The 23,443-nt window shown below is 44.2% G+C and overlaps 2 protein-coding genes across 3 annotated transcripts in view; both read right to left on the bottom strand.

The window, feature by feature from the left end:
* Window positions 1-254: 254 nt before the first annotated feature.
* twsg1a (twisted gastrulation BMP signaling modulator 1a) lies at window positions 255-17,502 on the bottom strand. The gene is made up of 5 exons (XM_075482908.1): window positions 16,835-17,502; window positions 16,076-16,234; window positions 6,566-6,665; window positions 1,622-1,882; window positions 255-732 (listed from the first exon to the last, which is right to left on the bottom strand). Exons 2-5 carry the CDS (start codon window positions 16,199-16,201, stop codon window positions 551-553), a joined length of 669 nt encoding a protein of 222 aa, XP_075339023.1. The 5' UTR covers window positions 16,202-16,234; window positions 16,835-17,502; the 3' UTR covers window positions 255-550.
* Window positions 17,503-18,939: 1,437 nt separating this feature from the next.
* The window catches only part of ankrd12 (ankyrin repeat domain 12), a 36,305-nt gene continuing 31,801 nt past the window's right edge, over window positions 18,940-23,443 (bottom strand). For both annotated transcript variants that reach the window (XM_075482932.1, XM_075482933.1), the window contains 4 exons: window positions 22,962-23,060; window positions 22,731-22,874; window positions 22,543-22,638; window positions 18,940-20,245 (listed from right to left, as the gene is read on the bottom strand). In XM_075482932.1, the coding sequence (XP_075339047.1) occupies window positions 20,060-20,245; window positions 22,543-22,638; window positions 22,731-22,874; window positions 22,962-23,060 (525 nt within the window). In that variant the 3' untranslated portion in view covers window positions 18,940-20,059. The remainder of the gene's footprint in view (window positions 20,246-22,542; window positions 22,639-22,730; window positions 22,875-22,961; window positions 23,061-23,443) is intronic.

Genomic DNA, 23,443 nt, shown 5'->3' with positions numbered 1-23,443 from the left:
AGATGGTCAGTGAGCACTGAACACCTGTGGACCAGAATGGAATAATAACAACTTTGTTTGCCCAGGAAATGATGCGTTTCCTGACTATGGCAACACTAGGCTAAGATTAGAGCAGGAGGAAGGCAACTGGAAAGAGCAGCGTTTGCAATTAAACTAAAGCTGTGTACATTTTAGACTCAATTTTGTCTCGTCAGGAAAATGTCCCAAAGATGACATTTTATTTCAAAACAAGACTCTTGTGCGAGACAAAAACGTCCATGTCACCAAATGTTTCTTTATTTGGCACGAGACTGGGATTTAGCGGACCATAATTGTAAAAATACATTATTCATATACACCTCTAGTAAAAAACACTATTGAAAACATATCTAAAAATATACAGTGAAAGAAGAACAGCAGAATAAAAACAATTTGCAGGGACAGGAGAGGGGGTCTTAGGGGGGTATTTTACAAGGTAACGGAGGAATGCTAACACATAACAGTCATGAGCTCCTCTGCTCTCAGTCCTCTGGTACAGCCCAGACATTTGGTACCAAGATGTGCCCACCCTTCAGAAGAGACAGTTCAAGCACTTCACAGCCTTGCTGCCGTAGTCCACGCACTCCGGTCCGATGCACTGGCAGCAGGCGTTGTGAAACCAGCGGTACTTTGATCCTCCCATTGACTCACAGTACAGTTTACACTGACGGATGGACACGCAGTCGTCAAAGTAGACCACTGTGCACATGTTTTCTGAAACAGAAAAAAGAAAAGAAAAAGAAGAACAGGCAAACAAGTGAGTCACAGATCCAGCAAGCGTGGTTTACAAAAATAAGCGGCCGCCGTTAACCCCTCAGCGTTCCTGCTTTTACTGAGCGGATGAGACGGATTCGCTGCAGCTGAGCTAGGGCGAGTGTAATGAGTTAACTGCTCAGCTTTGTGGGAATGCAACTATTACTTTATAGCTAAGAGCCCTGGCTTTGAGGTCAAGAGCAGCCACAAATGAAAATAAAAATGGCAGAGTTAACAACATTTTCATCCCTGATATCATTCCCGTAACTTTTTAACCTTTGGCAGCCGTTTCCGACTCAAAAGATGAAATTGAACTCGAGTCTTTGTAGTCGGCTTCAGCTCTGATTATTATTAATATTGTTTTTTTTTACCACATATTTCAACCAGTGCCCATAAATCCAGATCCGTGTATCATCTTCAACCTGGCGGGACCAGAAGACCATTTAAAAGCAAGACCTGTCATCAAAGCGTGCTTTCCTTATGCCGTGCAGTTTATTCGGAAACTTTATGACAAATGTGGAATCAACAAAAGCACTCGTAGCTTTAAAGCCACACACTCCCAAACAGAATGTTTCTGTTTCACAGCAGATGCTTTGACGTGTCACAGTCGGGGCCCTTTCAACACGATGACACTCATCGAGCTGAATGGCTATTTATTTAAATAGATTATCAAGTAGGGTGTAAATACGTGATTTTATCAAGTTTTAGGATTAGATAGATAATCATAAAGGGTTTATAAAGTCAAAGCACCGCTGTGGATTCCTCCGATGATCGTGTTAGGGGGTGCACAACTCTTCAGACCAACAAGGACCCTGTTTTTACCTCTAAAAAAAAAAAAAACGTGTGTTACCTTGACTGTCGTAGCTGGCGTGGATGCTGTTGCCAGGCACTGAGACATTCTGGTGTTGGTTGTCGAGCGTCTCCAGGAAAGAAACCAGGTTCTCGTGATGCGAGAGCTCCTCGGCGATGGGGAAGGACACCACCATCATGTTGATCGGCGCGTCTCCCTCTGTGAGGGCGCGGAACAGCGAGGGGATCGGGCGGTGCAGCTCCTCCACCGTGCTCTTTGACGTGGCGGGAGAGTCGCTGTAGTTCTTGGGGTTACACATCCCTGACGAACGAAGGTGGATGATGCAGTTAAAGGGTCACAACCCAGAAGTTAATAAAAATACATAAATCTCCATGTTGCTTTCTTTTCTTTGCTCTGGATTTAATACCCAGACCGGAGGCTTCTATCACCACTTCACTTCAATCTGTGCATGTTTCCAACTCACAAGAGCAGTTTTCTAAAACCACACCACTGACAAAAGAGCCTCGTCTTAATTAAGGTCTTTTTAACACTTAATTTCCTTTCGCATACAGTAGTAATCACACGACAAAGTCCCCACATCCACAGATATGATCTTCTTTACTCTTTAAATGAGTCAAAATGAATTATAGCTAATGGGTAAATCATTTAATGGGGAACGGAGTTTGACAGAGGATTTGGATTACAAACCGATGCTAAAAGCAGAGCCAGAGCAGCTGTTTTAGATAAAACATACTCATGGGTCCACCCTCCCTCCTCCTCCCTTCCTCCTAAAATCCAAACTGTCCTCTCCCCACCGCTCCTCCAACCACACACTTCAAAGCAGTCAGCCTTTTGGCACAGATAACATGTTTTGAGTGGAAACTTAAAGTGGACATAAGGCTAGTGGCAAGGGGAAAAACTAAAAACATAAATGAAGACTATATACATGCTCAAAGCTACAAGCTATCCTCGGTGTATTGTAAAAGTCCTCCCCGGGAGGAAAACACTGCCCCAACATCTGTGCAGCAGCAGCAGCAGCAGCAGCAAGTTCAGCGCTCAGTGTCAGATTCTTGTTCTTGTGTTCCACATGAAAGCGCTTTAATAAAGCCTCCTTGTCAGCAAGTAGAGTAATATACGTCTGTCAAAACTGATCTGAGAGTTTGCTGGTTTGCAGGGGCGGGATCAGGGGTGGAAGGGACCCCTCCTGGTGCCCCGTCCCCCCCGGGTCGGAGTCAGAGATTCTGTTTTCACTGTCGGTTAGGAGATGTGAATAAGAAAACTATTCCAATTTCCAAACAAAACTTCCACAAACATGCAGACAAGGTTATAGGCTTGTTTAAGGTGGTTTTTGTCTGTTTAGAAGAAGACGGGAATGGAACAAGTGGGAATCACGTTTGGCCTGGCAAAGATCTGATCTGAGCCAGCAAACGATAAACTCAAGTGACTGACCAAAATATTCCCAGATACGATGTAATATCCCAGATATAACAGAGATTAAAGTGAGCTCCCTCCATTTTTATCTTGTGGATGTGCACCTCAGTTTTGTTTCCCTTTGAGGTCTGAGGCTGATCTCATTTTGTCTCATTTCAGCCTCTTCGTTTTCCTCCAGAAATTGTTCAGCGAAATAATTTGAGTGATTCCCACTTCCAGATATGCACCTGGAGGAGAGAGGAGGTTTGCTGGAGTTGCAAAAACAACAAAGTGGGACTAAAAAGAGACATGAAAAATGAAACGAAACAACAAGACCAACAAGAAAACAACCAAAAAGAGATGCAAAAGACTGAAAAATGGATGCAATAGAATCACAAACAAAAAACCCACATACAAAATGACCACAAAGAAACAAATGGTCACGAAGAGACAAACACAACACAACATGCATAACAACTATAAGGAGAGACAACACAAGGCCACAAAGACAAGAGCCAAAAGAAGAGAAGAAAAACAGAAAGAAGGAACAATTCAGCAAAATCCCAAAAGAAAGATTTTGAATAACTTAAATTAAATTAAAACTATTAACACAAAGAAACAGAAATGGACCTAAAACAAACAAATGAGACGTCAAAAAATAGAAAAACAGATAGTGGGGCAACATGACAAAGCGCAAACACAACATAAGACTGAAAGCAAAATCTATATAGAAATTAAATAAAACAACAACAAAGAGGCAAACAGACATAGAAAAGAAGCTGTAGCCTGACCACACACACCTCAATAAGAGGCTTAAAGTCAAAGTAAACTTTTCTCTGCTCTGTGTCTCAGCTTTTTCAGCCTTTGATCCTCTCAAAGACCTCACGACTTCCCGTCCATATGTGGAGCCGATACCTTCTGGTGACAATGTTCCTTTAATTTCCGGTGCTCTGATGAACAGCGGCGCCCTTGGCTCTGCTTCCACAGCGAGTCAGTAACACGCTCAAATATCTCTGGCTTCGCTCACCTCACACTCATCTTGTATCAGAGCAACAACACTCCAAACAAACTGGAGCTTTTCAATCCTGTGACCTTCTCTGCAAAGTGCATCACAGCCCCGATCTCACGTCTCACAGGCTCCTCACTGAGAGAAAGAGCTCGGTAGGAAGGCAGCAGAGAGTCCAACAAGATCCGATCATAGCTAAGTCGAAGTAAACGTCAAGATCAGAGCCAGAATTATCTGCATATCATGGTCAAAAATGGCTCAACGCACCATTTAAGCTGCTTTGAACCATGCAAAGCCAAAACAAAAAGAGCCAACCTCCATTTATACACATTAAAAATAACTTTTTAAGTTAGGCCCTCTAAACAGAGGTGGGCTTCCAAGATTTGGAATTGGGGACAGACAGATCGATCAGGAGTAAAAGCTGAATGAGACTCATCAATCACAGAAGTTCATGCTAGACTTCGATAATCTACCACCTTGATACCCCCATAAAAACTAAACTTAAGTTCTAACTTAAAGAACTCCCCCATCCTCTCTTAGACCCTGTGAAGCAGGTTGGGTGGAGCTGAGCTGAAGGTGAAATACACTTTTTGGCAAGTGTGTCTAACCTATAAGCTTCAGAGGCTGGTTTATAAATATATTACTACTCCTTCTGCCGCTCTGCAACTAAAAAATTAACTTAACGTCAACGTTATAAATGTTAAACGGTGAGTTACATGTTATAACTAACCATAAGAAAGATTTAGGCTTTCGTTGTTGCGTTTTTATTTTTCTAGTTTTTTCAGCGACAATAAAATTTTATTTTTTGGGGGGGGCTTAGCCTGGGCGAAAGCCGACTGTTGACTCCGTCAAACAGTCTGGAAAAACCCAACTTAAATTCATTGGAGTTCCCTTAACCAATCAGTAATGTTTAGAAATGACGTAGGTTATGCGCCGAGGTTCATGCTTACTCTCGCGAAGCCAGTTGGAAGGAGAGCTACGACATCCATGCCACTAACAAAATTGACGAGGCATTCCTCTTGCTCTTGTTTTAATTGTGTAATGCTCTCCAGAGTTGAGACAACTTCATGGATAGCGTCTAGCGTCTCTTCTTACGACGCCATGTTTATTTCCGCTGTGGTCGAACTACAATGCACTCCGCGGGTGAGTTCTGCGTCACCACTCAACTGTTTGCTGATTGGCAAAACACTGAGCGAACCGAGGTAGGGGGATTTGGCCAGACTATGTGCGGAGCCAAAATCTTTGGGCGGAAGTACGTAGGATGGCGTCGCCAGGCTAGGGGGGGCTAGCTATAGCATAAACATGATATTTGAAACAGATGACTGTGAGCTAAACGTAAAGTGTCTGCACAAGTTTAGTATCAAGTATTTTTATGTCAACGTTTGAACACGAATTCATGTGGAAACATACCGCGACCAATTAATTGTATTTTCAGAACTCAACAGAAATGTGATCTCGATCTGGCCTCAACATGAGTCTAAACTCTGAAACAAAATCTTTAGTTGGTGAAACATTCATACAAGCATATACAATTATATGGTTGTATATGCTTGGGGACAACGTACAGATCCCTCTCTGCTGTGCTGCGGCTTTGCCACAGAGCTCCTCCCTTTAACGCAAGCAGTCATGTACACACAGGCTGGTCTCCACGACAACTATAGATCGACACTGGTTTAAGATTTCTGTTATTATTGGTTGCCGGATTCTTGCAAGTTGCTTTAGAATAACCAGGAAGAACCACAAGGACTGGATTTTTTTCATACATTGTCTTTCACGTGCGTTGTTGTCAGGGCGCACGAAGCACGTTCACATGACACCAGATAGAAATGGTGTTAGTGTGACCAAAACCAAACTATTGAAATTCTTGTAAAGACTTCAGTCTGTCTGAATTTGTATAAAGTTAAGCTTCTCGAAACTGAGAAAACGCACCCAGATATTGCAGTTGGGGGTCAAATCCCTCCTCTTTGTGTATAGAAATGTTCCTCATCGGACAAAATCATCCACGAGAAACTAGACAAAACGATGTCTACACAGTGAATCCAGCTGTACTTACATGTACGATGATTTGCCACAGAGAAAGTTAGAAGTGACAGATTTGTCTTGGACGTTTACTCACACAGTCCACGTTTTGTTAATGACTCGATTCTCCTGAAAACCGTTACAAGGATCCGGTTTAATGTCCCAGTTGGGCTGTAACCATACCTTGACTCAACTGTGCATGCAACTATTTCAACAAATAGAAACAAAGTTTGGCTTTCATGTGATGTGATGCACTCCTTGTGCGTAACTTTGACATTATCGAGCGTTTCGGTATTTAAGTCGATGATCTTAAACTAACAAAATGTGTGCCATAGACGTCAAAGTCAGCGCAGTATTCTGGCTTCATAATTAACAGTCTGCATGGGTCTCTGCACGCACTAATGTCTTTTTCAGATGTTCAGCTCACAAGTTATCACCAATCATGTGCCTTCACAACCGGGCTCAGATTGGATGGAGGCGTGGGCTGAAAAGTCAAGGTCTCCAAGTTCGAAAATAATGCAGACGAACTTTCTGTCAGCTTTAAAATATGTTGTTAATAAAGCACTCACCCACACAGTCGCAGCACTCTTCCCAGAGATTCCCCAGGCAGAGCATGCAGTCTTTACAGCAGGAGCAGTTTCCATCGGACGGACGACACTGACAAAGCTCCTGCAGGAAACACAAAGAAGCTTTAGCGCAACAGAACTGCATAAAACAAAAACCAGCAGCCGTGGAGGACACTCAGAGATCAGCTGCAGCAATCTCCAACACTCGATTTAGTTCAACTTCATCAGCGTTTAAATTACCAATGGAAAAACTGATCTGCCACAAGTCATCGGAGGACTTTCGTGGTACATTTACTTCCTTAAGCCAGCCACAAAATGACCTTTAAATCATCATTATTATACCACAAACCTATAATGCTACAAACTACATTCGAACATGTTTGGGGTGTGGGAATAGTTCCGAGATCAATCTAAAATATAAAAAGGTGCAAGTTCAAATCCATCGGAGTTTAATCGTGTTTTTCAGGCAGAAGCAGAAGTAACGGATCCACTTCTGTGACTGGCTGAAGCGTGTCATCAGTTACAGAAAACTTAATCAAAAACAGCGATGAGAACAGTGTTTGGATTTGTCAGGGAGCGAATTAAACAAATTCATGCCTCAGACTCTGGTCAAAGCTGTCATTGTTCAGCTAAACCAATAGAATAAGAAGAAAATGACACGTGCGACAACTCCTCACACGTTAAAATAAAAAGATTCAGGTCTGATGCGTGGTGTGGGCAAAAATCCCACGGCAGACAGAAAGCAACATGCAGACAAGCTGTGCAAACAGGAGGTGTAGCATTATCTCATAAACAGAAAGGGCAGCAGCGGGTCTGCCTCCACTACAGTAACTATTACAGGACACGGGCCATTACAAGGCCCAGCGACTGTAAGCTGCATGTGGCATGTGTGGCATCTATCCAAGAATGTGAGATGTCCACAGACACAGCGATAACTCTGAAGAAGAAAAAAGCATTTCCACTCATGAACAAAGCAGGTCCCAACACGTTCACCCTCACAGTGTTCAGATTGTTTTCTTTTATGGTAACTCGGGAGAAGATAAACGTCTCATTTCAAAGCGACCCCCCTTAAAGGATAATTGCAGTTTATTACGACCTGGTTCTTACCTCTGTGGAGGTTGTTAATTAGAAAGTATTTGCTTTCAAATCAAACACTGCAAGCTATGAAGAGTCACAGAAGCGAACAGGTTGTTAATACACCCCGAATGTCTCCTTCGTGGCATGTTAAGACAGCACATTAAAGCGTAATAATGCACGTCAAAACTACAACCAGGATATCTCCAAATATCAAAGAATCTGTGTTTATCGCACAGATTCAGACAAAGCTGGTAGAGAATGTTAGTTCAGCATGGAGAATATATACAGTCATGTGATAAAGACAATTATAGGACCTTATGCATGAGGACAATAAACAGGATAAACATCTGGTCCAATCAACATGATAAAATTAGGAAAATAAACCTCAGATGAACAGCAGCCTGTGGCATATCACACTATTTACTGAACATAAATTAAGCCAAAGTGCAAAGTGTATGAAAAACTAAGTACACCCTTACTGCTTATGTATGAATTAAGAGGCTAAGCAGCAGCCAGGCGTTTATAATCAAATACAGAGGGAGCACCTCCATAAAAGCAGAAGTTTTTGTCAGTTTTGTCCATCAATTTGCGAAGGGTTATAAAGCCATTTCTAAAAGATTTGGAGTCCAACATTTAAGACAGTTGTCAATATTCCCAGCAAGTTCACCCCAAGGTCAAAAAGCCAGGAGCTCCATCTCAGACTCTGTATAATTACATTTGGGTAAAAAGGTTAAGTTAATTCTTGTTTATTCATTCGAGAGTCTGGCAGCTGAAGCCTCTCACGCAGCACTAACCCCTGATTTTTTTTTTGTCCAGATACAACTTTTTTTATCTCCGACTCTCTACAAGGAAAAAAGGAGAGTGAAACTAACTCACATAAACCAAATACTGGGAAATAGGTTGAAAATATCCCCAAGTATCCTTAAACCTTTTGTTCAATTATTCATGGACAGCATGTCAAGTCTTGATTTTGAGGATTTGAACTGGAAGTACACACATTTATGAGGATAAAAAAAGTAATTTAATTGTAAAAACACATCTGTGTAAATGAAAGAGGACCATTTTTAACTCCAAATGAGAATGGATACTAGTCTACTGCACAGAAATGAGTTAGAAATTGCTGGTAAGATGTGGTTCTGTAGATGTGAGGCCTACAGGGGGAGAAACAAAAGGCTGCTGCTGAATTTCTCATGTTGGTTTTTATATTTCATGTGGTTAATATTATGACAAGAGCTTCCCCAGACATCAAGAAAACATAAAACTGTTGCTCGTCGCAATGTACAAACAGATAAAAACAAATGAACTCCTGCGCTTTGGGCAAGTTTGTCTTTGAAGCTGCAGCGACAGCATTGGAAACTAAACTAAAACCGTGTAGGTAGGATTTAAAAGTGGGCAAGACTGCCAGAGGAGCTCCTCTTTCTCCCCCCTGTTCCCTTCTGACACAGAACAGGGAGCACATTCCTCCACGTCAAGGTCACGACGATGGGGGAGGAACAGGAGGAGGGAGGGAGAAGAAAACACCTGGAGAACAGAACATGGCTGCTCCCCCAACAACAGCATACTTTCCTCCTCCTGAACTGCCTCTCTCATGTGCTCTCCATTTCTCTTCTTTTCTGTTTCACCCCCTTTCTTTCTCCCCTGTGTTTCTCTTTTAAATCTTCGCAGGAACCGTCTCCTCCACGTAAACAGTTTCAGCAATGATAAAAGACTCTCCAATGACTCACCAGTGAGGGATTGCAAAACCACACACAGCTCACTTAATCACCGGCCTCTCTTTCCCCAAACCTCTGATCAAGATCTGATCTCATGACTAATTATGACTCTCTAAGGTGGCATTATGAAAACTAAACAGCTTCTCGTGGGGACAAAACATACAGCTCCCATTTCACAAATCAGAAATGTATACTTTTGGTACATAAAAGAGAAAAAGAGGTGAAGTTAAGAGGGACTTAGCCTAGCGTTAGCGTTACGTGTGGAGCTGACAAACACCTAATGGAGCTTTTGTCAAGTATTAAAAAAGTGCATATGTGGACAGGGTATTCTTGAAAGTACAACTCATTTATGGTACCACATTTGTGTGGTTATTTCTCAAAGCTATAATCGAGGATATTAATACTAAACATAGCCTATGTGTTGAGACACTAAATTAGCTTAATTTAGCATGACAACAGAAAACCTCATTTAAAAAAAAAAACTCGTGCCTGGCTCTGTCCAAAGTTATAAAAAGAAAAAAATAAATTCCCTCAACGGCACCTCTTTCTCTTTAAATGTGTTTTGAGAAAATGTTTTTCCGTTGTTAAACATTAAAGACCAATACTGAACTAACTGTCAATTTAAAGCTAAAGCTAAGAGATTATTAGCTTTAGATTTTTAATTTTTAAGGACGGAAATCACTAGCTGAGGGTTAAAAATCTGCATGTCTGTATGCTAGTTTCAATCAAATGTTTAAAGAAAATGTTTTATTTTCTTTATTAGCGAGAAGCTAAACAAAAACATTGTTCTCATGTCCGTGTGCTAACTATGAAGCTGAAGCTAAGAGACAACTAGCTTAGATTTATAGAGACTTGAAGCAGAGGAAAATAACTAAATAAATATAACTAGCCTGACTTCACTTAAGTTTTACTGTCAAGCCTACGTCTTTAAAGGGGACTTATGTTCATATCCAACTCTTTATTTCCACTCAGAGACTCCATTAGGGTAGCTTTCAATGACTCACAGTACAAATAAATCCCCCCCCAGCTCTTCATTGTATTCACTGAAACAGCTGTTATAGCCTATCCCGCGTCTCTTTCTGATAAGCCAACTTCTGTAAAAAACTGCTGAAGGGCAGCACCAGAGCTTTAGAGATGTACTTTTCTGAACTAAAGGACCATATGAAGAAGCCTGAAAATCCTTCATTGTTGTTTTTCGCTCATCTCTCATGTTTAAATACTCTCGAGTTCTGGTGTAATTCATGGTAGAGCAGCATCTACCTACATTATATCCATTAACCGTCACTGATGACTGATATAACACCAAAAGCTTGCTGGCTAATACCGTAAGGCACTGGTATCTACTACTACTTTTTCAAGTCTACCTTGCATAGATTAGGAAATTTTCTTAACAACTCCAACAGGACTTCAGCTGCCTTGCACAATTAAGGCACTGACACAAGAATGGCATCAATATTATTATTATTCAGTTATTCAATTTCCCCCCCAACTTCTATTGTTTTTATAAAGAGATTAATACAGTTTCATTCTAATTATAAGTAATGTTCAGGGCTGACAAAAGCTGATTCCATATACATATTTCAATAAATAAACCAAATAAAACAATATTAACTGAACTGAAACCAACATTAAAAGAGAAGTTATCAAATGATTGAGCTTCCCTGTAACTACTGCAGCTGTTTGATCACTAAATGTGATCAAATATTAACTCTGAGCAAAAAAAAAAAAAAAAAAAAAATCTGTTAATTGCTTTGCAAGTAATTTGTTGAGCAGGTCGGGAATGAGATCCTTCCCCAAGTGGAGGAGTTCAAGTATCTCGGGGTCTTGTTCACGAGTGAGGGACGAATGGAACAGGAGATTGACAGACGGATCGGTGCGGCGTCTGCAGTGATGCGGGCTCTGCATCGGCCCGTCGTGGTGAAGAAGGAGCTGAGCCAGAAGGCGAAGCTCTCGATTTACCGGTCAATCTATGTTCCTACCCTCACCTATGGTCACGAGCTGTGGGTAGTGACCGAAAGAACGAGATCGCGAATACAAGCGGCCGAAATGAGTTTCCTCCGCAGGGTGGCTGGGCTCTCCCTTAGAGATAGGGTGAGAAGCTCGGTCATCCGGGAGGGGCTCGGAGTAGAACCGCTGCTCCTCCGCATCGAGAGGAGTCAGATGAGGTGGCTCGGGCATCTGGTGAGAATGCCTCCTGGACGCCTCCCCGGTGAGGTGTTCCGGGCCCGTCCCACTGGGAGGAGGCCCCGGGGAAGACCCAGGACACGTTGGAGAGACTATGTCTCTCGGCTGGCCTGGGAACGCCTCGGGGTCCCCCCAGAAGAGCTGGAGGAAGTGGCCGGGGACAGGGACGTCTGGGTCTCTTTGCTCAAGCTGCTGCCCCCGCGACCCGATCCCCGGACCAGCGGAAGATAATGGATGGATGGATGGATGGAAAAAAAATCCTTCATCCAGGAAGGTAGAGAATCTAGTCTCTCCTGTTGTGGGGTCCTCAGTTTGACTAAATAAATGCAGCATCGGGTTGTAACGCCGTCATCCACCTCTCTGACATTGTAGAGAATGAACAACAGAAAAACAAATGGACAGACTAACCGAAACAAGCGCCGCTTTTACCCTCCTACAGCAATTTCCCCCCACTGAGATGGATGAAGTTATCCTAAAGAGCTCTTATTAGGCCTCTCTTCCTCTCATGTGGAAACCACTGCAATCAGTCAACCCTCAGCTGCAGTGAGACTGTGTGGAGAGAAAGTGAACATGTGCTGCCTCGTCCTGCCGGGCAGGCGACCACTGCTGTGTTTCAGCTTTGCTGCCCCACCCTGCTGCACAGCCCGGCCTGGACAGAGCTGGCTTGTGAAGCTCTGCACACTTCTCCGGCTCCTAAATGTACACTTCCCTCAACCGACCTCCCCCACAGACACACGCATACATAAACACACCTCTTCCTGACCCTAGCTTTCCCTTCCTCCTCCTCCTCCGCCTCTCATGTTCTCCCAACCTCAGGGGTTTTAGAGAATTCAGACAAATGACTTGAGATGGCAGCAGAGCGTAAAAGCACACGTCAGACGGCAGATCCCACTAATCACAAGCAACATGGAGCGTCTACGGCGGGACTGAAGGTGGAGAAGTTTCTCCTTCACAGCACACACACCATCGCTCTCGACTCTGACAGCTAACGAGTTGGTGTCGGCGGGGTCGTGGAAGCTACAAAGCTTGTTGCGCCGAGCAGGAATTCATCAGGAGAAGTAAGCCACCTGGAAGGAAAGATGAACAAGGAGGGCTGCTTATGTATAAGCAAAGAGTTGGAAAGAGTTGGAGCCCCCCAAAAAAAAGTAATCTGTGAAAGAAACGGGCCTCGAGAGGCAGGAGTTTGTGATTAAATGATGCACTTCCCTCCACTGTTTTGGTTCGTGAATATGCAGAACAGGTAGACTCCGAAAAGAAACCAAAAACTGGATCATCTGTAGTGCTGAAACAACGAGTAAAGTCATTTGTCAAATAGCTATTCCAGACGCTTGCTGCTCACTGCTCTCCCAAATGTGACGACGCGCCAGCTTTCTTTAGTTTTGATCGATGAGATTAAAATTTCAGCCAAGTCGAAGATGCCGTTTTCTGACTCTGGTAGAAATCCCCACCGCTCGCTAATCTGGGATACTTCAGACAACTCGAGCATTAACACATGCAGTGCTGAGATATGTACGACAGAGCTGCACAGCTAAATTACACAACAGATAACGGAGAGGTACATTTACTGACCCAGAAAGGCTCCTAAAGCAGAATTATCTAACAGAATAATGCTGCTAATTCAAGGCTTTCTGCAATGTGCAACACTGATTCTACTGCATCTTTACATCTTTTCTTTAGGGCAAATCACCGCAAAAATTGGGTCTGCGAGGCGACAGATTTCCCTGCAGCACCATTGAGGGTAGAATCCTTCACGAAGAGTCGTCTCAACGCGTCGGCACGATTCGTTTGGCAGCTTTCAGTCAAGTTTTCAGCTCTATTTTTGATTTATTTTCTTGCTTGGCTGTGCACCGCTTGGCTTGGACTACCAATCATACCAACGCGTGTCTGCGATACCTGCGCTCAGCCGACCACATTAAGTCGAACAAGAACACCCTTCACTGCTGGAAACTGAGCCATATTTCACTTCACCGGGCAAAAAGAAGGGACACGTCTGAACAGAGTAAATATCATTTATAAGCGGTGGAAATCAGTGTCAAACCTGGGAAAACTTTTAAAGCCCGGAGAAAAACTGTCAAATGGAATATATGATATCACTTTGTTCAAATAATTCAGTCACGTAACTTATTCCTTTTTAAAGTGACTGACTGCACATCTTTAAAGGTTTGGAGGTAAACTGGTTAACTGGGACATTTTTACCCTTTTTAAAAACATTGTTTCATGTTTTATTACACTGTAAAGACACGCGTGTTTGATTAAACGGGGTCTTGTTGGAGGGAAGAAGACGTGAAACAAATATTGCGGTTGGAATTGAACACATTTTTGGCTTTTTTTCCTCATTAAATTAGCAGACGTACTCGACTTTAAACACGTCTACAGTCTAAGGGTCACAGCCTCTATGAGGCTGAGCGGTGTCCAGCGTCAGATCGCAGATACGACGGGCTGGCTCTGTGACACAGTTATTCTGTCCGTCACTTTGATCTTTACCGTTTCTTTTTCCCTCACACTGGGGAGACGAAGACAACACCACAAAACACAAAACGCCTCCTCCCAAACCATCAATCATCCTCTATCTGAGCATTGGACAACATGTGTAATTATGTAATGCAGCAATCCTGACTACAGAGCAGGCTTAACTTAATACTGGGAGGCATTTACGTCTCGACTTTACGTTATATATATGCATTTTGTTTCTCTGCATCTGGTTTTCTCCTTTCCTTGATTAGAAATGAATAGGCATCATATATCATCCATCTTTTGTTGCCTACTGCCTGAGGCATTACTGTCGGTTCTACTTTTGACAATAACTACTGGCATGCGTCCCCTGAAGACACGTACGCGTCTATGATTGGCTGGGCTCTGTCCTCATACTGCAAAAGCTGTATCACAAACCAGAAAACACAAAGCAACTGCACGGCCCCAGCTCAAAGCCCCCGAGGGCCCAGACTCACTGGAAGCCAATTGGTTTATTGGTTGTTTGAATAATAAAAGGAACCTGAACCACTGTACTAGGACGAGGCCTGTGGTATCTTTTTTTTTTTTTTTGGGGGGGGGCTCTATGCTTACACGCTAAACCGCGCCACTTACAGCGTGTTTAACCAGATTAACACAACAGGACAGGTGGCACTCTTTGCCCAGGGGCCTCACCAGTTAACCGGGAAGCAAATGAGGATGGAATTTGCATTAAACTGTTCGCTCCGAGGCGCCACTGCACATTCACCAGGATGCAAACGTTGCTGTAACTTCCTTTGAAATCGCTGCTCCTGGCAGTGAATGTTTTAATTAGTGTTTGGACTTTAGACTATCTGACAATTGTAACTACAAATGTCTTGTTTTGTATAAAAAATATAAGAATGGCAGGCACATGTTTGGCATTTTGGCCCTTCGATGTATTTTCTCTTGATTAGGACATCTCGCTGCATTATGGTGATGATAAATCTATTGTGTTCATATTTTTGATTTGGTTCTAGACTCTGACCCCGACCTGATTTAGCCGTTTGCTCCAAAGATCTCCAAACAAGAGTCCTCAATTGCATAAAAAGCAGAAAACTTCCAGCCCCGGGAATGGAGCTTCCTGCAGCTCACTGGCACGCTGTCCGAGGTCACACAGGTGAAACGGGCCCGAGGTTAATGACTGTACTTTAAAGTTGTTAATGGGGGAGGCAGAGCCACTAAACACACGGCACTCACCCACAGGACAGAGGACGAGCGGCAGCAAATTCAGCTCGACAGCTCCGGGGGGAAAGACACCAACGGCTCTGCTGACTTTTTCCCTCAAAATTACGCATGAAGGGACCTGGGCTGGGGAGCAGCGCCCCTCATACAAACAAAAGCCAAACTTCAGGCGTGTTGGGGGGGAAAAAGTGACACGGAAGAAATGATGTTAGAGAGTCAACAGAGCAGTCAGGGAGGCTTACAAGAACCAGAGAGAGAAGTCTGCCATCAATCACGGGGCAACAAGAGCAGTAAATCTAGCAGCAGATCAGGTGAAGGTTGCAGAAATTCCCATCTCTGCTGCCTGGAAAACAACCCTCCATCCTGACTCCTCTTGGCTTATCGAAGGAATGCATCTGCATTCTTCCCAACAGATCCCATCTTTGTTCTCGGCTCCAGATCTCCGTCTCGTCCTGGCAGACTGTAGCTTGACTTTGGCTGCTTTCGTGAGATTTGTTATGATGAGAACTCCTTGTGCAAAGCTGGCACGCTCCACAGCCGGCGAACACAAGCGAACTCGGCTGCCAGTCAAAGGAATGCCGCCGTGTTGCTTGCGAGCATTTCTAAAGCAATAAAGCGAGGTTGGAGCGGCTGTCTGAGGCTCTCACGTTAACTCCCAAGATGTGTTTTTTTTTTTGCCGTGTGAAAGAACAGCGTCTGTTTATGCAAAACAGCTGTAAGGCTGGGGAGGAAAGGCTTGAACTCGGCTGCACTTTCCTACGGGTAAAGCCACAAAGAGACCTGGGCAGCACCGACAACCAACACTCACTCCATCACAGTCTGCATCTGCCATGTTTGGGCTAAGCAGGAAAACCGCGGGGCGCCCTACCTGGATGAGACACTTGCTGACGTCGCTTGCGCAGAGGGCTTTGTTGCAGCCGGAGGTCAGAGACAGTCCTGACAGGAGGAAGAGGAGAGCTGCTGAGGCGGGGAGGATCAGCTGACCAGGCCTCATCCTGACGGCTCACCAGCACGGAGGAGGAAACACCTACAGCAGCAGGAGACACAGAGCAGGGAGAAACAAACCCAAATCACCAGAGGAGTGAGAGAAGCTGCAGAAACTTCTGCTTAAACTTTGTACACTTGTGTGCATCTCACAGTGCTGAGATACTTGGTCTGGCATCTGAAACCTACTCTTTAAATCTAAAAATCACTGTTTCTGTCCTGCAAAAAAAAAGTATCCTCATCTGTGAAACATTTCTAAAAAAAAAAAAAAAGGCCTGCGTCACATTTCATTCAAAGCCAGAACAGCTTACTTGCACACATCTGGCAACATCAGCTCCCTTCCCCGTGTTTTTTTTTTCTTCTTCCCTTTTCCTTTTGCTTCATGTGTGGAGCTTTTAACTCACAATCCGACCTCTCTGCTCCGCTTTTACACCTCAACACTTGCTGCACGTTGTTTCACTTCACATGACCGAGAAAAGACATGTGAGGAAACTTAGCTCCCTCATTCCTGAGCAACACACACACACACACTTTTTGCTCAAAACTTTCTCTCACTCGCACGCAGCCACAAGCGAGTCGAGCGCAAAAGCAGCAAGGAAAAAAAGGCATGTTGTTTTATTTAATTTTTTTTTGGTAAACTTACCACAAAGCAGTAAACGAGTCCTCGGCTTCTCTTTTTGAGGGGAGCTGGGGCTGATTTCTCTTTGAACTTCTCCAGGATGGTGTTCCGCCGCCGCTCAACTGTCCACTGTGTCCAGAGGGCGTCAGTCTCTGCGCAGCACAAAGCGACAGGCAGTCGGGCGCCTTAAAGGCACACGCTCCATTTTTTTCCAGCAAACGTCTGTGGAGCAAAACACCGGGCCTCGGGTCACCGATCCGGCCGAGGGTCCTGAGTCTGCCTAACTCAGAGGAGAGATCGGTCTCACCGCGTCGGTAAAGCCCCAGTAATCAGAGCCGCGCGCGTAAAAGTGTTGTGCGTAAAATCCAGCCCGCTCAAAGGTGAGATGGGCTCCGTTTGCCCGCCTTCCAACAAGCAATTCTTCTCTTTTTCAAGCCACCCCCCACCCCATTAAAGAGTCCTTTGTCTCGTCTCCTATCAGCGGCCTTGTGAGTGCCTCATTAAGTGAGAAAGGGCAACTCGGAAGCCGCGAAGCTGATCGGGCTCCCCGCTGAGGCGCCGCAGCACCGCGCTGATGGGCCATTTAGCTCCACAGGTGTTTACATGTGTTGTCGCACAACTTCATCAAAGCAGCAACAGGCCCCACTTCCCGGCCCGAGGGGAGGAATTTTAGAGTCTAATCAGATTCAGGAAGCGGCTCCAGAAAACGTGAGCCAGGGGGAAGGATGTCATGTGTGGAGAGAGGAGGATCATTCCCACAGATCAATTACACGGAATTCATTTAATCGTGAAGCAAACCCGCATAAAAAAACCGAGTCAGATGATCCTTGCTGAGGTGTAAAGCTTTCCGTTTCCGTTTCATTTTCACCCTGCCTTCCAGCACAAATTCAAGTGCGCATGAGTGAGTTTGCGCAATTTAATTCCAGCGGTATGTTTAAACATGTGCAAACATGCGTGTAAACACACCAAATGACGCAAAATCTGAGTTTATACAATTCTAACATTAAATTTTCAATATTTTGGTCAGAGCACCTTTATCCTCCAACACAGCCTGAAGCTTTCTGTCCTTTCTTTAAAGGAGTCTTCAGGAATAGTTCTCCAGGCTTCTTGAAGGACATCCCAAAGCTCTTCTTTGAATGTGGGCTGCCTTTTGTTCCGTTCTCTGCCAACATGATCCCACACTGCTTCAGTAATGTTGAGCTCCGGGCTCTGGGGAGGATTCATCCCTCCATCAGACCTGTTGCCACTGATTTTCAGCCCACTTCTTGTGTCCTTTGGCACAGCTCAGCCTTTTCTCCCTGTTTCCCTTCCTTAAGAACGGCTTCCTGACAGCCACCCTTCCATGGAGCCCATTTCTGATGAGGCTTGGGCCAACAGCAGATGGATCAGCTGAAGGTCCAGATGCATCTCTCAGGACATCACTGTGAGAAACTGTTCATCTGCTGTAGATAGTCTAAGACCTGTCCAGTCTGCTCGTATTTTTTAATGTCACACTGCACGTTATGCTAAGCTAACAGCTCTTTGGGAATCACCTTGTTGGTGCTGTTTCATGTTGTATTTGGCATCATTTGTAGTTCAGCCTAAAGAAACCGGCGCAAATGACGTCACATTGCACCAGGCAGCTATTCAGTGCCTAAATCTAATTAGCTAAACTGCATGTGATGTGTGTAGACTCAATGTTGGCTCATTCCTGTGTTTGTTTTTTGTGCTGGAGTAATTCATAGGTCAGTGTTAAAAGGCTTAAAACAAAGACTGGGCTGAAAATAAGTGAAAAAGCAGTGAATGTCTAAAATAAAACCTCTGTTTTTCCACAGTATCTTATATAGTAACACAGTCCAATCATGTTGTGTCTTAAATGTGAAATAGTAAATAAAGAGCTTCTTCCTCAACGGTTTTAAGCTGAAAAAGACGGATTTCACACTCCATCAAAACTGTGTGCATCTTGTTTTTGGTGCAAAAGCGTCTGAATGAACTCCTTCCCTTTTCTAGTACCTACATCCATAGACAGTTATATGTTCTATGCCTACATCCACCACTTTTAAGCCAAATACACGGGCAGCACTGAGCGCCTACAGCGCCGCCTGCTGGCTGAGCGGGCCTCTGACACACCAGCAACACATCACACCAGCTTAATTTCACAACAAATAAAATTTATTCAATTATATATTACAAATATGTACAAGTCATGTAACAAGTAAATATTAAAATAGACATTTTTTTAGAACTATCGTTCAAAAGGCATTATGTTGAAAAAATAGGATTTGTTGTGATCTCACATTGAAACTGTAAAAGTTTTTTTTTTGTTTTTTTTTTTCTTCCTTGGAAGCCACAACAGACTTTAATGTGCGCGAGACACGATGGACGACACGGGAGGAGTGAGGCCGCGAGAGGGACAAAACACAATGTTAGAGGGGGAGAGGGGGGAGGAAATAAAATAGCTGGAACAACTTTAGTAAACCTCACAATTAAGTCCACAGTACGGCTTTTTTTAAGGGGAAAAAAAAAAAAAGAAAAAAGAAAAGTACAAACATCGCAACGCATGCACAGCATTTAACTGCCGAAGTCAAAACACGCCAGCTGTGGCGTGGAGCTCCAGATGTTGAGGGGGTGAAAGGAAAGAGAACAACGAAAGCCAACACATGCTTAAGAGCCAACAGCAACGAGAACATCACGGACGAAGAGGACACTCGATATAAAAAGAAAAAAAAGAAAGAAAAAAAACAACTTTGGTCCATTAAAACGTCAGACGGAACAAGTTTACAATCAAAATATCTATTCATTTTTGTTTTTTTACAGGTTTAAAACAATAATTACATGACTATTTACAAATGCACATCTTTTTTTTTTATGTATAAAATAAGTTAAAAAATTAAGAGCACAGTCTGTACACAATGTATGAACACTCACTTTGAAAACAATTGAAATCTTTCAGTTGTGTGACCCTGCGTGATGAGCAGCAGCGGCTGGTGCTCCGCTCCACCCGACCCGCTTTTTGGTCTCCGCTCTCTGGGCGCCATCTGTGGCCCGGACACCCGTTCCCCCGGCCGGCCCTCATTCCCGCGGCCTGCCCGCCTGCGTCGACGGGAGCTCGGGAGTCGAGTCGTCTCTTTTCTAAGTGCTCCTTCGTGTTGGCGCCACATTCTAGGTGCTTCACATTTTTAATTTTTTTTCCTTCCCCGTTCCCACGAAACGAAACGCGCAGGCCGCCGCTCGCGTCGCTGAGGTGGCAGAGCGCGCCTTTCCTGCGGCTCATATTGGGGTGAGGTCGAAGTCGTCGTTGACCTCCACGAGCGGGATGTAGAACTCCGGGATCTCGAAGATGCTGGTGGACTTGTAGGTGGCCGGGTCCAGCTCCTGCAGCTTGAGCTGCCACTCCAGCCGCTGCACGGCGTTCAGCGCCGCCGCCTCGTGCTGCTGCCTCATCAGGAGACACGTCTGCAAAGGAGAAAGGAGGTCATGACTTCATCCAGCACAGCTGTTCCCGTTTAGATCAAAGAAGTGGAAAAAAAAATGTTTTCTCTAACCTGCCAGAATTTCCCCACAAACGGATGGTTTCGGATAAATAAAACTGATTTCCGGAGGATTAACGCAAACAGGGTTCCTTTAAGGACTTTTTAATGCCGCTCGGATCACATTTTTGAACACAAACTTAACAGGAACACGAGGCAAGAAGTCGTCTGAGGATGTTATCTGTGACTCAACCACAAACGAGGAGGTTTCCTGCCGGCAGAACCTGATGGAAACTCTGATGTTTTCCATGTGGAATAAAGAGGAGAAGCTTTCAACCTTCTTACCTCATCTCCACAACAAACCTCGAGATTTAAAGCCGTTCGCCACAAAACTGGAAGACATTATCCACAAACACAGAAACTTCAATTAGACAATAAGACAAGAAGAAGACCTGGAGCTGGGAGAACACTCGCTTCCATCCAACCAGAAAGCTCCAGCAGACGATGCGTGTAAGGTCCACAGAGAACGTCGTGTTTTCAGATGTTTTTCACAGATTTAGTCTCACTCTGTGTGACTGGAGCAGAAAGCTTTCCACCAACATCCTGTGAGTGGATCACCACCGATACTCTAACATTTAACCGTCATCGTGTGTGTGTGTGGCCTCCAGCATCTGCAGCTGCTCAGAAACCAAAACAAACACACTTCTCAAAAGAAAATGGATACCGTAGGAGGTTGAAAAGTGACGCTGTTGTTTTGTAGTAAATAAAAGAGACTTCCAAACCTGCCTTTCTTTCTCTTTACCCAGTAAAAACAGCTCTTTAACTTATCAGAAATATAGAACTTTAAGCTTTCAAAGCTTAGTTTTGTTGGTTCACAGTTAAAATGGAAAGAAACCGACATTCAAGGACCTGTAGATTCAGAGAGAACTTCACTCAGATGGACTTAAACCCCACGTTCACTGTCAGAAGAGTCGTCGCTGAACCGTTAAACGTGGTTCAGTTAAACGTGGTTCAGTTAAACGTGGTTCAGTTAAACGTGGTTCAGTTAAACGTGGTTCAGTTAAACATGGTTCAGTTAAACGTGGTTCAGTTAAACGTGGTTCAGTTAAACGTGGTTCAGTTAAACGTGGTTCAGTTAAACGTGGTTCAGTTAAACGTGGTTCAGTTAAACGTGGTTCAGTTAAACGTGGTTCAGTTAAACGTGGTTCAGTTAAACATGGTTCAGTTAAACATGGTTCAGTTAAACGTGGTTCAGTTAAACATGGTTCAGTTAAACGTGGTTCAGTTAAACGTGGTTCAGTTAAACGTGGTTCAGTTAAACGTGGTTCAGTTAAACGTGGTTCAGTTAAACGTGGTTCAGTTAAACATGGTTCAGTTAAACATGGTTCGGTGGTGGTGAGAAATACAGCCTTAGAAGAATAAGGTCTGATATGGCTCAGAAACGACTCTTGCTTTTACTTTCCTTTGATCATTTCTTCTGGAATTTTATTTAAATTTAAAGTGCAACCAAAGACGAGCTTTGAAACATGGTTTTAGATATTGCCATCTTTAAAAGAAGATGCCCCCCCCCGCCACCAGATTCAAGGTAAACAACAATGAAAATACAAGTTTGTCCAGATGTGCGTTTAACCACCAGCAACGAACAATGTTCCAGCTACCGGCTCTGAGAAGATGCTTCACTCGACTGTGAGCGACTTCAAACTAACCTAAAGAATGTCCGTCAGTGAGAACACCCCCCCCCCCCCAGCTCCCTCATGATCTATTCACGTGTGCAGTCGTACAGGAAGGGAGAGGCAACTTCGGCTAAATGTTTCCAGCTGGGTGGGGGCCCAAAGTTTTCAGCATGTGAAGAAAGCCGGGCTTTTCCACCGTATAAATGGGCGCCATTATTCGCTAAAAATCGATTCGCCGCCCGGCACTGGGAGCTGATCGAGAAACATCTAAAGTCAGTCACCCATTTTGGCCTGACGCCACACGCTTCAACAGCAACATTTCAACACACAGAAGTGATACGATCTTTTTCTAATTAGTTTCCTGAGACACAAAACAGGACAGTTGGAAGTTTTCAGGAACTTAAAGCCTTCGGTCGTGATGGGCGACACCACGGATAAATCGTTTGATGTGTAAAAAGTCTGAGAATTCTCACAACGAGGCTTTCCTGAAGCCCCGTGTGACATTTTTAACCATCTTGTTGTTTAAACCCAAAGACGATCTTGTAACTGCTAACGCTGGAGAAGCGGAGCCCGGGGAGGTTTCTGCGTTTTCACTTAGGAAAAATCTCACCTTCAGTTTGTCAAACTTGTCGTCGACGTCCTGTAACCAGGACATGAACTGCCTGGCGTTGAATCGGTCTCTTACAGACGTTTTGCCGTCGTCATTCTGCGAAGCAAAAAAACAACGAGTCAGACTTTCTCCCATTGAGATGAAATAAAAACACTGGAGCGAGTCCTGAGAGCCGTTCCGTTACTCACCTGAACGTCTTGAGGCATGTTGTACACCTCCGCGTCCAGTAAGACGGTGCAGGCACTGAAAGGCAGAGTCTGATTGGCTAGTGTTCTCGCTGCCCGGTAATGAACTCGTAGGACTTCCTGCTCATTTGAAACAATCAGCTTTTCCTGAAAGAGAAACAAAAGTTGGGTCAGAAACCTCGGACACATTCAGAAAGCACCTTCGAGGGCAACATCAACACCAACAATACGTACTCTTTCAATGCTGTGCTGCAGGCGGAGCTTCATCCGGACGACCTCTTGTTGTTTGAACATCTCCTTCAGCTGCTCCGGTAACGATGGAGGCGGAGTTATCTGCAGAGTGAAAAACACCGTCAGCACTGCAGCTGCGTGGGAGCGGGTCGTTCATCGCTGCTACCTTTGCTTCTACCTTCACTAAAATAGCCGCATTCGCACTGTAGGAACCTTTGGCAGGTCCTATAACCTTTTCAGGAACGGGGTCGTTTTTGATATCAATGCGTCCAATGTAAACTGTGCAGACCGAAGAGCAGACCGAGCAGCAAACACTGTAACAGGTGCAGCTGTCGTTAGGTGGCTGAGCGCATTGATATCAAGGGAGGCAAAACTAGCGCCAAGCGATGTGAGGTCTGACTTTTTCATGCAAAACGATTTTGTTATGCAGATGTATTACTCTTTTGAATGCATATTGTTTTGAGAAGCAAGACGCTTTATTTTTT

The sequence above is a fragment of the Odontesthes bonariensis genome, chromosome 14, assembly GCF_027942865.1.
Source record: "Odontesthes bonariensis isolate fOdoBon6 chromosome 14, fOdoBon6.hap1, whole genome shotgun sequence".
Taxonomy (NCBI): domain Eukaryota; kingdom Metazoa; phylum Chordata; class Actinopteri; order Atheriniformes; family Atherinopsidae; genus Odontesthes; species Odontesthes bonariensis.
This window is presented reverse-complemented; position numbering and strand designations above follow the sequence as displayed.

Coding starts and splice junctions, on each gene's coding strand:
- twsg1a (XM_075482908.1), bottom strand. CDS start 16,201: ATGAGGCCTGGTCAGCTGATCCTCCCCGCCTCAGCAGCTCTCCTCTTC. Junction 6,666..16,075: donor TCAGCAAGTGTCTCATCCAG/GTAGGGCGCCCC, acceptor TGTTTCCTGCAG/GAGCTTTGTCAGTGTCGTCC. Junction 1,883..6,565: donor AGAGTGCTGCGACTGTGTGG/GTGAGTGCTTTA, acceptor TTCGTTCGTCAG/GGATGTGTAACCCCAAGAAC.